Source organism: Haliotis asinina, chromosome 16 (genome assembly GCF_037392515.1).
Source record: "Haliotis asinina isolate JCU_RB_2024 chromosome 16, JCU_Hal_asi_v2, whole genome shotgun sequence".
NCBI lineage: Eukaryota > Metazoa > Mollusca > Gastropoda > Lepetellida > Haliotidae > Haliotis > Haliotis asinina.
Genome location: NC_090295.1, coordinates 5,117,926 through 5,134,119, shown reverse-complemented (window position 1 = coordinate 5,134,119; position 16,194 = coordinate 5,117,926). Strand labels below are relative to the sequence as shown.

Sequence of the window (16,194 nt, the reverse complement as noted above, 5' to 3'; positions counted from 1 at the left end):
CTTGCAGTGCAGATTTGTGAATATATAGGAAAGTTGTAGTCTTGCGACCAGACATCTCTCAGGTATATTGAAGTCTTCAGACTCAGTTGCTGATCACTACCCATCCTGAACATTGCCAAAAGTCAAATAGGACATTTTGAAAGTCATGTTCCTCATCCATGTCTCAGCTGCCTGTATATAAAAGTTCATTCATATCAGATAATCCCCCATTCCCCCTATTGGAACTTGCACAAAAGTGGTGTTATGCTTTTGACCTGTTCCAGTGTTTGCTTGTCGCCCCCAGAAGATAGTCTGATTGTCCATATGATCAGAGAATAGCTCTAGCACAGATGTAATTCCAACTTGATATTTATTTGCAGGGATATGTTAGATCAAACACTTGCTATAATGTATTTATTTGTCAGCATTTTTTCCAGGGAGTACACACACATTTCATCAAAAGATCTCGACTATCAATATCATGACAATGAAGATGAAACCGCCACATTCCAAGTCGAGCGCTTCCAGATACAAAACCATGCAGCAGACGCTTCCATCAATGAACTGGTCAGTAAAGTAGGTGCCATTTTCATCTCTCTTTCTCTCACTCTCTCTCTCTCTCTCGGCACCCATACCAACACAGACAGGGCTGCAGCCCATCTTGGAACAATCAGCAGCAACTTTTGAATCTTTCTTTCCAAGTTGGCTTACAAATGAAAAACAGTAATGTAAATTTGAGTTGACAGTTTGTAATCAAGTTAACAGTGTTTTCTCCTTTGAATCTTTGTTACCTTGGTTGATAATCATGGGTTGTCATGACAAACGTTAGTAATCATGGGTTGTCATGACAAACGTTAGTAATCATGGGTTGTCATGATCTAGGTCAGTATTCATTGGTTGTCATGACATATGTCAGTAGTCATGAATTGACATGACATAGGTCAGTAATCATGGATTGACATGACATAGGTCAGTAGTCATGGGTTGTCATGTCACATGTCAGTAATCTGGGGATTGTCATGACATTGGTCAGTAATCGGGGGGGTTGTCATGTCACATGTCAGTAATCGTGGGTTGTCATGACATTGGTCAGTAATCAGGGGGGGGGTTGTCATGACATAATTCAGTAATCTGGGGATTGTCATGACATTGGTCAGTAATCAGGGGGGGTTGTCATGACATAATTCAGTAATCTGGGGATTGTCATGACATTGGTCAGTAATCAGGGTGGGGGTGGGGAAGGGGTTGTCATGATTTAGATGAGTCGTTTTGGGTTGGACTGACCATGGTTAGTAGTCGGGGGTTGACTTGACCTAAATGTTGTTGCTGGTGGTTGATATGACCTAGTTTGATGGCCATGACTTGAGCTGCTGTATGGTGTCAAATAGTGATATCTCAGGATATACTGGTGTGTCAATATTCTCAGACAATAAAGCCCATAGAGATAGAGTTAGTATTGGATTTCAGCAAGCCAAATTTGTACTTTGAGGCCACTAACGAGACTCACTGACTTGGCTGACACGCGTCATCATATCTCATTTGAGTCGATCAAAGTTCAAAATGCCAAACAGTGGATTGTTTGGTCCAGACTTGATTATTTACAGACAGCAATCATAAAACTGAAAACTGCTGTGTACGGAGTGACACCACAAGCAAATATGCAATACAATATGGAGAGCACACATACCTGATTCATAAATTAATTCTTTGTCTATTCATATGTTATCGCTGTATCTTCATAGTCATATTTTGAGGATGTATATTTTCTTAATTTTTATGATATATCTGTTCATATTTTGAGGCAGTGGGGTAGCCTTGTGGTTAAAGCGTTTACTCATAAAGGCCTGTGTCTGTTTCCCCACATGGGGACAATGTGTGAAGCCCATTACGGGTGATACAGGTGTAATATTGCTACAAAAAGCGTAAAACCATACTCACTAACTGTTTATATTTTAGTGCCTTATCTGTCCATATTTTTAATGTATCTATTTCCAATTAATAATCATTTCACTGAAGATCAGCCTGTTGAACTAAGATGATATAATCAATGATGGTGTCGTGACATTGTTCCCTTATATCCATGCCTGCAGTGGGTGGCCTGCTTCAGAAAGTATTGAAATGTTATTTATCACCGTCAGTACATTAATCAAATTAATGTAGTTGTCTAATGGACATGAATCTCTTCATAGTTAAGAAACAGCATTATACAGTATAAGGCATTTGTGAAATTAGCTGTTGAAGTAATACTAATTCCAAATCTTGCAAAACTTTAAACACCAACATATTATCAGCCATGAACGATGTAGTGGATCACTGCTCACATTCAGAATAAGCCTGACACATTCTCATCAGTTGTTAAATTTTGAGGATTTCCATTTGATAGTGTGTAGAATGACTCTGAAGCCATGTATGATTTTATTCTATCCAGTAACCTCAGTTACAGATAGTCAGTCCAGAACAAAACTAGTTCAGGTGAAAAGATGCTTGTAGAAGAGCAACATCATCAACATGATCTTGGCTGTAATAAACTTGATGTATGTACACAGGTGTGTTGTTATGTAGATCAGTGGTAGTTACAACCTAGACAAGCACCTGTACGTAACTGACACATTCCGTATTACAACACACCTGTTGACCTACTTACACCCCTGACAGGTCATCAGCAGCTTTGTGAGTAATGCTGACCTCCACAGTAGTTTGAAATATCTACCTTGGCTTATCAATGTGCAAATAAACCATTAGCCTGACTTAGCTCCATTTCGCCATTAAGTTCGCTATTTTATTAGAAGTTGAGTTAACAAGTAGGTCATGCTGAACTTGTCGGGCTGTGACATATTAATGAAAGGTTGTTCATGAAGCATGTATTCACGGTTCTATTGAACAGATAATACACCCTCCATTGTGGACCCTGACAAGAATATGTCAGTAGTCCATCTGTATATTGCTAAGAAAACAATATTCAGAGCTGTCATTGATTGGAAAGTTTAGTATCTCTGTCTTGACTGACAAAATATGTCAGTAACCAGACTGACAAAATATGTCAGTAACCAAATTGAGTATTCTCCATGTGAACACACCCAAAGTCTGTATCTATCACTAGACAATAACTGCATTTCGTTATCTTTGATGCTGTATCTTTACCTGGACAGATGCTTTGAATTTTTTTAATTGGAATTTTCTGCCTTCTTATTTGCCATCATGTCAAAAGAAATCTGAACAAATTTTAAGAATTTCTGGGACAGTGAGTTTGCTATTCTTTGATTTTGAGTAAGTGTCATTGATGAAATGGGGATAAACCATTTCCACATAGTGTTTGAAATCTGTTCCTCTTCTAGGACATTTTCCAGATAATTATGTTAAAGAATGTGGTAAATAAAACAAGCATATATATGGACATGGAATTATGCTGCACTTTTATCTGTCCCAAGTACGTGATGTATCTATCACATTTCCGTGTGTGTGCCCTGCGTTAAATTGAAGATGTGTGTGTTGTATTTTTCTTAATACGTTTAGCATGCTCTTGGATGAGCATTGTTGGCGTGAAAATATCCATGTAGGTTATACATAACACCAATCATGGTTTCAGTTTTTAAACAGAAAAGGATCGTTTGAGTATTGAGTGAAGCACACTTAATATCTTTGGTGATGGTATTTGTCTCAAGTCAACAGATTTTATTGTTATGGGTTTTTAAGCCGTTTGTCTCAGGTTATTTAGAGATCTCTCAAGGCAGACATTGGCAACAAGTAATATTTAAAACATCAGCTGTTATGCGACAAGTGTGAAACTGGCCCATTACTATATGTGTTTGGGATAATCCATCTCATCCATCTCATGTCTTGATTAACATTACAAAGTAATACACTTGCTATGATAATTGTTTACCTATTTCACTAATCAATACAATTATTACAGAGTTGACACACCTGGAGAGTGTTATAGTTGTGATCAACTAATTGTTGTAATTTCTGTCACAGCCACCCTATGCAGGTCTAAAGTCAATTAACTGGTTTGAGTACTGATAAGTATTGAAAGATCATTTTCAGAGACAAGCTACCTGTACTCCAGCAAGGTGAGGAGTGAAAGAAAGAAACTTCACGACTCATACTTGCATTGTCACTTACAGCTTGTAATTTGTATCTTGTGTTGATTTTCCACTTAAAAATTTGGATAAGTCATGGGAGTATAACCTAGCATCTAACAGGGAGCCTGGGTTATCCGGGGTAATGTCATGCATGCTATGACTGGTGGGTCGTAGCATAAGCATTCACCTTGTTAATGGAATTTGGTCAATATAAATGCACATATTATTATTATTTGAAAATGATATTGTCTTGCCAATTCTTTAAATGGAAAGAAATCCAAACACTTTTTAATAAGTTCATCAGAAGTATCAAAAGTTTTGACTTCATTGTAAGGCTAACAAACATTTTCTCAAACAAACCGTGACAGCAATGATATCTTACATTGTGGACGAAAATCTTACACTTCCTGTAGTAATATAAGTATAATTTATGTCATACAATTTTAATAGTAGAGCTGTAACATCAGATCGAAGTGGATTGAATGGCTTGAAATGGTTGAGTCTCTGATAACAATTAATGGATGGTAGAAACGAAAAACTATTGATGTGATGTGTGACTATAGTGTAGTTTGTGACTTCATTGATAAATAATCAGTGCAAAATGCAGGATGTATCATTGAGTTCATGTTTTATCTGTTTACTTGATCGAGGTTTCCAAGTTTCGTGTCAGTTATTTTTGAGACTGAAACTACCTTTACTTTGCTTTTGTTTCATATAAACTATACATTCATTTGGGAAATGACTTCAAATGAGACAATTCAGTTAGAGAAGAAATCATATTGATCTTTACTTAAATTGAAATGAAAGATTGTCTGGAGTGTCCAAGCACTTGAGTAATATAACCAAATGTTTTATGATGTTTTACGATGGTAGTTAAACTGAAAAACTGAAATCAGTAAAGTGAAGCTGACTGTATCATTTCGATTATCAACTGGTGGAGAAAAGCCGTTCAGGAATTGTAAATTTACAAGCCATGGCCCACAAAACTTCAGACATAACTGTTTTCTTAAAGGGCATCCATTACAGAGAATATAGTTTAAAATGATTATGACAAAGTTGTTTTTCATAAATGTGTACATATTCGTATTTCACCTTTTTCTTCAAATCAACTTTTGCTGAATGTAATTTATTGGTCAATATCAGTCTGCCACATTTACCAACCGATGAAGTGCAGAAGGGGATGAGTGAAAATTGATAAAGTTATCAAGTTTTTGTGTCAATCAATGGAGCCCAGTATATGGAGGAGAACAAAGGGCCTCTCGTCCCTGGTTTCCAATTATGTTATTGTTCCCCAATCAATGCAAGGACGGAAAGTATCACATTACTTCTCAGTGTCTACAAGAAGGGTGTGTTATCGTGGGAATAGGTATCTCAAAAGACCTCCAAGTTGCAAAACATGACTTTGTAGACTTTAATTATGCATCCTTAGGGTGGCTGTGTTGGTGTATTTTCTGTTTTTTTCTCTATATTATACTGAGTGTTATTTATTGTATATCTTGTGTGATTACACTGATGGTTGGGGAGTTAAGTATGATGAAGTTGTTGGTATAAGTGTGATCTAAATCTATGACCTGTTTGTGATTTTCCTGGTAGGGTGGGGAGATTGCAGTGTGCATGCGTGCGTGGCAGGGGAGGGGGAGTGTATTCTCTAATGAATAGATGCTTACTCAGTGGCGATATGTTTACAATGAAATATTAAGTTGAACAGTCCTTTGCTGCAAGGATTAATCTAAACTGGCCAAGGAGACCCTCTATTGTGTGTGTGATATAGTTTACAGCATGATGACAACTTTTGTCATGGTTTAGTAGAGGTAACCTGTGTTTCTGTGATAACTGGATGATTAAATTCTTAACCTAGTTTCTCTGAAGGCAACCCTTAAAAAATGCCAATTTTATTAAAATGAGAATTAATCACAGTTTGTCAGCCACAAGTACTTTTATCGAATCTTTGTTATATTCTGTTGTTTGTCAGTAGTTTAGCTTTATCCAGTGTTAAACAAGTGTTGTGTTTATATACCTGTTACCAGTCAGAAATATGCCAATCTTAACATGTCACCTCAATGCATGTCCCTACAGGTGAAACAAACAACATGTGGTTGGCAAGATGCTACACTGTAAACACCATGAAAAGATTACTGGGTGAGAATGAACAGGTGCATGAAGTACTTCCTGAATTCATTGAAATACTAGTGAACCAACCCAACTGTTAGGAATGAGAAAGTTGTGGTGGAGAAAACTTATCCCTTTGTTTAGATGAGTTTATTTTCTAAACCTTGTTTTGCGTGCCTGAGTAATCTCAACCAAATCACCTTAATTGATCCCAGTCATTTTACACACACTATTGTCTCCAAACTATCTGACTGGTAATTCTCTCCCTTCCCCCAACTCAATCCTGCTAAAAATAAAACCACGCATACAATGCTTCCCTGGAGTTGCCATGGCGACACTGAATACCATCACAGTCCCAGCCCTTTGATCAAGTGAACTGCGATATTATTTGCTGTCCCAGATCCAGCATTGTGTAGCAAGCCAGCCGTGAGGTCACTGATTATCATAATAAATCCTACTGCACTTACCTATGTCGGAGCATGTAGGGACATGCTAGCACTTGGTAGCTGGCTGGGCAAGATTAGGCTTGTCACTGAAATACGCGCACAGAAATTCTACCATTACTGGCCTATGACATAGTGTGATGAAGTAAATATAACAAATTCTACAACTGATTTGAGCTGCTATCCTGAGGATTTGGTCATCCTATTCCGTCCAGAATGATAAAAGTGGAGCGTACTGGGTTCACCACATATCGGGTGAGTGTTAAAACCAGAGCCAATCACACTGTCAGAGTGTATTCACGTAGTAACAAGACTGAAACTGTAACCACTCTGCTAGCTGTCCTGGCTGTTCCACTACACACCTTGTTGTAGTGAGATACCTGTAAACTACACAATCACAGCCTCGATGTTGTTAATGACTAAAGTCAATTTTCTATCGTGAACATGCCTGGAAAACTTGCTGAAATTGATTAATTCCTCACATGTATTTGTTGAATATAAATATTTCACAGTATGTGTTGTGAAGTGAGTATGCCAGGGTTGGAAGACTCACAGTGAAATGTTCTCATCAGTTCTGTTTGCCTATTGTTTTTAGACAGCCAGTATTGATTGATTGTCAGTATGTTGGTTTGAAATTCTACATGGAAAATACTTACCTTGAATTAGCTGTCACATTATCAGTCGTTTCCTGTGGATATTTATTTATGAAAGACTGAAAATCTTATACTATCACTCAGTGTAGGAACATGTTAGTCAAGCCCATCTGTTGTCGGAGTGGAACATAATGTTTTATTCTTTTCTTTAAACAAATGATTAATGTTTGAAAATCTAAACAAAATATCATGTTAAGAGATACACCCATGGTTACAGAGCTTGGTATCCGAGAATAACTGTGATATTGTAAAAATAAACTAGTTGGTGTGTTAAGCACAGCCACTTCTTGTCTTTGTAGTACTGTTGACAACAAAGTTGGCCTTGATAAATGTTTCAGTACAGTCACAAACCACTTGGTATTTTAGCACTAGTTGAAGTCATTGTCTGGCGTGATCATAACGAGGCCTGTTCCAGCAGGTAGAACTAGCTTCCGTATCTAAAGAATCAATTTTCCCAGGCCAGTCTCCAGGCATCTACCTGGAATCATTAGGAAAAGCCGATGGCTAAATATAGCTCAATACCTGCATCGCCTGCAAAGAACCACTTCATCAATTGTTGTTATCACAAGTGCTCCCTTTGGAAACATTTTGAATAATTGATTGGAGTTTCTTTTCACAGGAGTCTACTGTTTTCAGGGCTAGCCACATAATAAGGAGTCATGATATCTGTGTGGGTATGGTGCTTATAGTCTGGGTATTGTGCAGGTAACAATAGGTCCCCTGGCAATAGAACCTGCATGGAGTAAGCCCTTGATCACTTCAACAAGGGACTTTATGCAATTACTAAAGACTTATAGTATTAGTGCAGTTATGGTGTGTTATGGCCATGTGCGACAGATGAACGAATGTAGGTCTGCTTCCTGCAAGTTGTCAATACAGAGGGTGGCAGTCGTAGGGAGGGGAAAACATGTACGATTGCTGTATGTGTAACCAGCAAGTCTTTAATAGAGGGATTAATGTAATTGGGCCTGTTTGGCAAGTTTCTAATCAAAGTGGATAATGTTTCAGATTAGGTTGGAGAACTGCCTGATTGTGACACTTAAATTATATATAAACTAGAATGTGAATCCACAGTAACTTTGAAGACATTTAGGTTATAAATGAAGCATCCCTCATTATCTGCCACATTCACATTGTGAAAAGTTTAAATCACAAAAATTGTGAATTGGTTAAAATAGCCCCTTAAAAACTGTCATTGAAAATTACCCAAAAATTGCAAAGGGTTGTTTAAGAAGTCGCTGGGGTTATGTTGTCCTGGTAGATTGACTGTTGGCAAATATGCCCAGTTACTGGATGTTGATACAGTATTCGTGTAAATCGAGATATGGCAGCTGTCATAAACCTGAATGTAAAGGAGTAAACAGCATATTTCAGTACCATACTGTGTGTGTCATCAGTGTTAAACATATACATTTCATCATGAAATCAGCACTATATTTAGACCACTACCAGTGTGTCTTGTGAGGTCATACTGGGACTACACTAGTGTCCCAGTTGTTGATCGGTCTACTGCGGGACAACTCCAGGCAATCCTGAACAGGGAGAGTGTTTTTATGGGTAAATCTGTGTAATTATTGCATCTGCTCCAATGTTAGGTCTGATGATCCATGGACTGTTATTGGAGGACTATTCGAAGACCATTATTAGAAACAAGTAAAGAGATAAGGGCAGGTGGGGAGGGTTAGGGTGACACAGGTGTATTGTGGGTTGCTTGCTGTGACATGCTCAATAGATTATTATGTGAGCATCTCTGATGATAACCTAATTGAGGCACCCATTGTGTTCATTGAAGCCTACCATGTAAGTCAGATCAGTGGATGAATGCATGCATTTGTAACGATGGTGATTGATTTGTTATGTGTGATTTGTCTGTACAGATATTTCAGAATTTTTGTTATGAAAAATTAATAATTGTTCAGTCATTGAAAAATTATTTTTCCTTCTTCTGATTGACTTTAACATGAACAAGCTCAATTGGACAGCAAGCCATGTAGTGGAGTTCACCTCTGTTATGCTAGGCATGCTGTTAATACAGGTACTCAGCCTGGGCGTGTTGTCAGCTTACCATAGTACATTTCCTTACACTAAATTCTGCTGAAAAAAGGATGCAAGGGCCACCATATACGCGTTTGTTTTACCTGATCTGTTAGGTAGGGTTATTGTTATTCCAAGATAGCGCTGTAAATTTGTGTTTTTGTTTCAGTTAAACCCTGTCATTGTTCAAACAACCACTAATGTTGTTGCGTTCTTTCAGTTGAACCCTATCATCGCTCAAACAACCACTGCCTCTGGGATGAGCCCAGACTCTCAAACGCAAATCATCGGCAGCTCTGCATCAAGCCCCTATCATGATGGAGTAAGTCCCAGTCCTGTTGTTCATGTAAAGAGATAATCATTATGTTAGTGATTACGTGATGAAGCTTCAGGGAAATGTCAATAAAATGACAATAAAGAGTCGCCTCATCCTAGTCTTTCTTGGGAGTCAAGTTTTGCATGTTCACATGTTTGATCAAACTTTTTGATTGTTTTGTCACTGTGGTCACAGCAAGTACTTATTTTTGTTGTTCCTTTGTTTTGTAGGTTGTCACGTCACCACCACCATATTCACCTCACACAAACATGCAGTCCCCATCTCCCACAGTGCCATCAAAGTAAGTATGAGGAGGGGCACCTGTCTGTTTGGGCAAGCCAGGTAGTGGGTGCAAGCTGTGCCTGTATCTCCTGTCTGTCACGGCACCTGTCTGCTTGGGCAAGCCAGGTAGTGGGTGCAAGCTGTGCCTGCATCTCCTGTCTGTCACGGCACCTGTCTGCTTGGGCAAGCCAGGTAGTGGGTGCAAGCTGTGCCTGTATCTCCTGTCTGTCACGGCACCTGTCTGCTTGGGCAAGCCAGGTAGTGGGTGCAAGCTGTGCCTGCATCTCCTGTCTGTCACGGCACCTGTCTGCTTGGGCAAGCCAGGTAGTGGGTGCAAGCTGTGCCTGTTTCATGAATCTTCAGAAATCTGTCTTGCATTACAGAGAATGAAAGCATGATAATGTGTTGTAAATGTTTAAGTTTCTTCAAGTATTTACACATACCAAGGGAATGTTACCCACAACACAGTCCAGCCAGGTGAATCTGCCAATTTTTCAGTTACATCTGTAACTGTCGCGGGTCACATTGTGAGACCACCAGTCAGTGTGTATGTGTTGGGGATCACATAGTGGAGCCACTACCTGACCTGCAAGTGTCAAGTATCACATAGTGGAGCCACCACCTGACCTATAATTGTTGGGGATCACACAGTTGAGTCACTGCCCAAACTCTCACCTGATTGATACCAGAATTTCAAGGCTTGAGTTTTGTTGGCACCCTGCCAGGATGAGTGTGTGATTGTAACACAGTGTGTGCAATCTGGACAACATATACCAACACACATGCCTTGTGGTGAAGTGGCTCACCCTTTCACACAGCATGTAGGTGATATGATAAAATATAGGGTTACATTGTCGTCTGTCAAACTTGAAATACAGTTGACATACTTGTACATAGAACAATATCAGATTGTTTCAGTTGTTTTCTGCACTGACTCCTTTCCCCAACAAACTTTGTAACACTTGTCTTGTCTTTTCCAGTACCAACTATCCTGGGGACTTCAACTTTGAAATCAGTTTTGCTCAACCATCCAAAGAAACAAAATCCACAACATGGACAGTGAGTATCGACAAGGCATGAAGTTGGAGTTTGCAACTTTCTATTTATGTGCAAGCCAGAATATACCTGTGTGAATACATAGACCTCTACATAAAATACTTGCATTTTTTAACCTGTAGCGTATGCTCGGAACAAAACGTGTGCACCAGCATCAGCCATAAAAAGGTTTGACAGTGTAATTTCAGTGCTGTGTATGATGATGAGAGTCTAAACACTTTGTCCAGATGACCAACAAATTGATAATCTCTTCCCATCTAATTTTCTCTTCTTCTCTTTTTCCTCCTTTCCGTACCTTTTCTCTCAGAAGACACAAAAGGTCCAAACCCTGTTGCATGTTTTGCATATTGACCAGTTGCGTCAGAAGTCCTAGAGTACGAAACACTTTGTTTGAAGTTATGGTTGAATTTTTTCCAGTACTCTGAATCACTGAAGAAGCTATATGTGAGAATGGCCACCACGTGTCCAGTTCGATTTCGGGCGCAGAGGACACCTCCAGCAGGAAGCATAATCCGTGCAATGCCCATTTTCATGAAGCCAGAACACGTCCAAGAGGTGGTAAAACGCTGTCCCAATCACGCCACATCGAAGGAGCATAACGAAAGTCACCCTGCTCCCACCCACCTGGTGCGCTGTGAACACAAACTCGCCAGATACCATGAAGACAGTTACACAAGTCGCCAGAGCGTCATCATCCCCCACGAAATCCCACAGGCAGGTTCTGAGTGGGTGACCAACCTCTTCCAGTTCATGTGCTTGGGGTCCTGTGTAGGTGGTCCCAACAGACGACCCATACAGATTGTGTTTACTCTAGAGCATGAGGGCAAGGTTCTGGGCAGACGGGCAGTCGAGGTCAGGATCTGTGCCTGTCCAGGGAGGGATCGAAAAGCGGACGAAAAGGCAGCATTGCCACCAACCTGTAAACAGTCCCCCAAGAAGGGTGAGTCAAGTGAGGACTGTCACTCTTTAAAGGTTTATGAATCCATGGAGAATCGAGTTGCGACTCTGGAGTTGAAAACTGGAAATATGTCATGCAATATGTGTGGTTGTTTTAAATATACTCAGTATTATTCCTGGCAGCAGCATGTAGACCAGACAGTACATTGATTGATACTGAGAGCATACTCCAGGTTCCAAATACACCCAATTAACCAAATCAAGAGGACTTAAACCAGATTGGAGGAGCTGCCTTCAATGACCAGATTAGGTTGCTGGGGACATTGTAACCCTTTATCCCGCATGACCATCAGTCTGAGGTGGCATGAGTTAAATGAAAGTGTAGTAAACTGGCAGTCATATCATGTAGGATTCAAATGTTATCAGTAGCTTCTGATTATTTGCAAGTACTGAAATTTTGTTTCAGGTTCACATGTAAACTGTTACGCCATCTTCACTCTTTTAGTTTGTAATCGCATCTGTGTATTATCTGTAAGTGTGTGATGGATGTGATGTTCTCCATTTTGCAGTGCCCCAGCTGACAAAACTTACAGTTGGAACAGAAATAACCGTAGCCCAGGGGAAGAAGCGGAAGTTGCAAGAGGACGATGCGTACTCGTTAACTGTAAGCACCACTTGCATCAGACATACAAACATTGTTAGGATACTGCAAAAGCTTAAACAATCTTTAATTTTCATACTTCTGACTTTGTATTTCTGAATTGTGCTTGTTTTAATCTAGGCGTTATGTTACAGGTTCGAGGGAGGGAAAATTATGAGATTCTGTGCAAGATTCGGGACAGCTTAGAATTGTCATCAATGGTGCCACAACAACAAGTTGAGCTGTACCGGAAACAGCAGGGAGAAATCCAGAGACAGTATGTATCATTCCCTCTCTCCAAGGGCTGATGTATGGGAGGGAAACAGAATGTACTGTTCCCACCTTCCAGGGGCTGATGTAGGGAGGGAAACAGAATGTACCATTCCCTCTTTCCGGGGGCTGATGTAGGGAGGGAAACAGAATGTACCATTATCATTCCCTCTTTCCAGGTTCTGATGTAGGGAGGGAAACAGAATGTACTGTTTCATCTTTCTGAGGGCAGATGTAGGGAAGGACACAGTCTGTATCATTCAGTCTTGCCATGTTACACTGAGTAACAAATGTTGATGCAAATAAGTCTGACGCACAAACATAACACGCTTTTGGAAAGCACGCACGCACGCACACACGCATGCTCACATATGAATCCTTGTTTTGGATGAACAATGATTTTTGTATATTTGATACGGACATTGACTTGTTCCTGGTAATGTAAGATGGCGCTTCATGGTAGCTAGCATACCTTGCGGTGGTTGCACGTGAGTACATTGAGGAAAGTTTTTTCAACATTGAATCAAGTTTTGCAGGTTTTCAAATAATCTGGTCCTGGAGAATGGCGATCAAACTTTGTCCTGCTCGAAGCATTTCTCATTATTGAAGCTTTCCTCGGTGATCACCGGCAGCCACCTGTTACCATAGCGATAGTCACATGACACTAATGAGAGGTTCTAATTGGCTACAGGTGGCTGTCGATGGTCTTGCCTCAGGAAAATAAAAACAAGCACACCCTCAAGAAGAAGAAATTGCTCCATAAACCTGGGAGGATGATTAAGATCAAACGTTGATCACCATTCTCCACAGATTCTTAGCTTACCTGTCAGACTGAATGACTCTGGAATAGAGCAATAACTCTTTCGTAGGGCTGGCTGAAATTAATGGTAATCGGAAACATGGGGGTGGGGGGTTAATTTTCTCAAATAATTTTCAAATTTAGGACTTCATTCATGATCTACTTTTTAAACTATGTTCAAGATAATGATTTGTTGATAGTCCATGCTAAAACATGTCACCATGTCTGTAATATTTCTTGAAAATTGATGGATATTCAGTTAAGGATCTATGTTGATAGTCAGCTCTACTCTCATGACTTACAAAGCGTATATTACATCCAAGATACGACAATAGATGCTAAAAGAAGCCTGGTCCAGGATTCCCACGCTGTTTGATTGATGTTCAATAACATGACAGTTTTGTCTCTGTTTCATTTGTCCAAAGTACCGAAGTCGTCCAAAATTGAACAATGAAGATTGTTGTTGTATTGAAGGATCTGGGTTTCTCACACTGCGTTGTGAAGGTGATAAGTTGAAGTACAACTCTGTGTGATAACCGTGCTCGAGTAGTTGGTTCATGTTAAAAACATGTTGATGGATCGTATGTATTTATACAAAGACTAATGTTCTTCCAAACATTCATTGACTCCCAAGTCTGTTAGCCAGTATTTTCCTCTCACTAATCATACCTATGTATATTTTGTAAGGGCATCATTAATCCCCAGATGACTCATCTGTTGCTATGACGTTTGCATCTTTCTGTTGTCTACTACTGCCTAGCATTAACATGTCACATCTTAGATACAGCATCACTTCATGTCATTTGTGGGAGATTTTGGCAGAGATCATTGTTATTTTCATAATTTTTAAGTCATACCCTTGATGGTTAATTGTTGTTGCCGTCATTCATGGTCACATGAGGAAGAGTGCTATGTATAGAGTCACTATGCACAGATCATGTTAGTATTTGTGTGTATCAGTGGTTGTTTCCGTGTTTAGTCGCAGATTGACAAGTCAAAACATTCCGTCCAGTTTTGCAATGCCATATGTTTACTAGTTGTATTTTGTTGTGGATTTCAGAGATTTCTCAACTTGATATTACTCTGTAGAAATATATAGACGATGAATGTCATCTACAGACTTATTTAACAATTTATTAATCTGATAATGATGTGTTGTTACTATTTATTATTAATTATTGCCTTGATAAGTTAATTAATTATCTTCCTTATGGAATGTATGTATTTACAGTCCTCAAAAGGGATTGCTTGTATATCCTGATCAAGTGCTTCATCATGATCTGATTGATTTAACTTCTATTTATTTTCATTAGATTTTTTAGTGGGAATTATACTCATTTTAGATATCTCGATTTGTGCATAAAAGTCTTCACTTATTTATTTCCACTCTGTAGACAAGTTCAGATTTTGCATCCATGAAGTGCAAGTGTTTGTTTCGTATTTCATCTATGTGATTGTCATTGTCTAAACGGGTTCACATATCAAATCCAAACTTTATTTCTGGCGTCCGTTCCTGTAATTTAGGCAGTACTGAAATTATTATTCATTACGCCGATATTCCACGTAGTTCCACATTCTCATCAAACCACTGAGTAAGAAGTATTTACACTATAAGTGCAAGGTGGTTCAGTCAAATTTAAAAGATTTTCAATTTTTTGAAATCTTGTTCACTTTGTTTTGGATTGTAAACCTATCTAGTTTTATTGCTAGATCTCATTTTATACCATGATATCTTTGTAGTCTGTGATAAATTTCTTTTATGTATCATTTTATATATTTATTTGAGAAAAGTCTGAAGTTTTACCTTCACTCTGAAAATAGTCACTGTCATATGATAGTACATTCCGTCCTGTGACACTACAACATTCTAGCAACCTGAACAGAAGGGTTGGGGACCAAGGGGAGGTAACTGCCCTGACTTCTCTCCAGTGATTGACAGCCATGTCCGACATTGTTTTATGAAAGTTACTGAGAATGGCTGGCTCCTACTTGAGACCTGACCCACAGTAACGTGAGGGATATATCAGTAATTTCAAGAGTATATTTTTTAGGTTCTTACTGACAGCAGGTGCTTGTAGCCGAACATTTCCGTCCATGAAAATCTGTTGCTCCACAGGTCTTATCCAATAACTGCACTGTAGTTCAGTTACCATTTTTTGTCTGTTTTTTTTATTGTTTAAAACGAAGTCAGTTTCTTTCCTATTAATGTCAATATTGTCACCAAAAAGTGTCCCTAGTTGAAAACTCAGAATTCAGACTTAAGGCATTTGTTGAAAGAAATGATATTTTGAATTGTGGCTGAACTATTCTTCAGACTGACATTCACTCACTCTGTTCGCTTTCCTTTTGGGTAAAACCCTGTAATGAGTATTCCTGAGTATATCTCATAACTCAGGATCTATCAAAGCCTTCGTCCAGGCCTCCATTGTCTGCACCAGTTGTCGGTAAAAAGTACCAAAGTATAATTAAGAAGTATTGAAAGTTCAAGTTTTATCTTTGGGCCGACTTATCTCGTGATCAAAAGCCACCAAGTTGGAAGAATTTTGAAAGCCTCATTTTACATAAATAAATGAATTGTTCATAATGAACAATGAAGAAAATATGAATTTAAGTAACATCAACCATCCCTATTTG

At 39.0% G+C, this 16,194-nt stretch overlaps 1 protein-coding gene across 7 annotated transcripts in view; it reads left to right on the top strand.

Moving 5' to 3' along the window:
• LOC137268885 (cellular tumor antigen p53-like) overlaps positions 1-16,194 on the top strand; it is a 54,773-nt gene that overhangs the window by 29,929 nt on the left and 8,650 nt on the right. For 3 of the 7 annotated variants that reach the window (XM_067803474.1, XM_067803473.1, XM_067803477.1), the window contains 7 exons: positions 417-555; positions 9,521-9,622; positions 9,847-9,917; positions 10,879-10,957; positions 11,372-11,894; positions 12,421-12,515; positions 12,647-12,768. In XM_067803474.1, the coding sequence (XP_067659575.1) occupies positions 417-555; positions 9,521-9,622; positions 9,847-9,917; positions 10,879-10,957; positions 11,372-11,894; positions 12,421-12,515; positions 12,647-12,768 (1,131 nt within the window). Of the gene's footprint in view, positions 1-404; positions 556-6,667; positions 6,869-9,520; positions 9,623-9,846; positions 9,918-10,878; positions 10,958-11,371; positions 11,895-12,420; positions 12,516-12,646; positions 12,769-16,194 lie in introns of those variants that run through there. The other 4 variants (XM_067803475.1, XM_067803478.1, XM_067803476.1 and 1 more) reach the window with 3 other exon arrangements.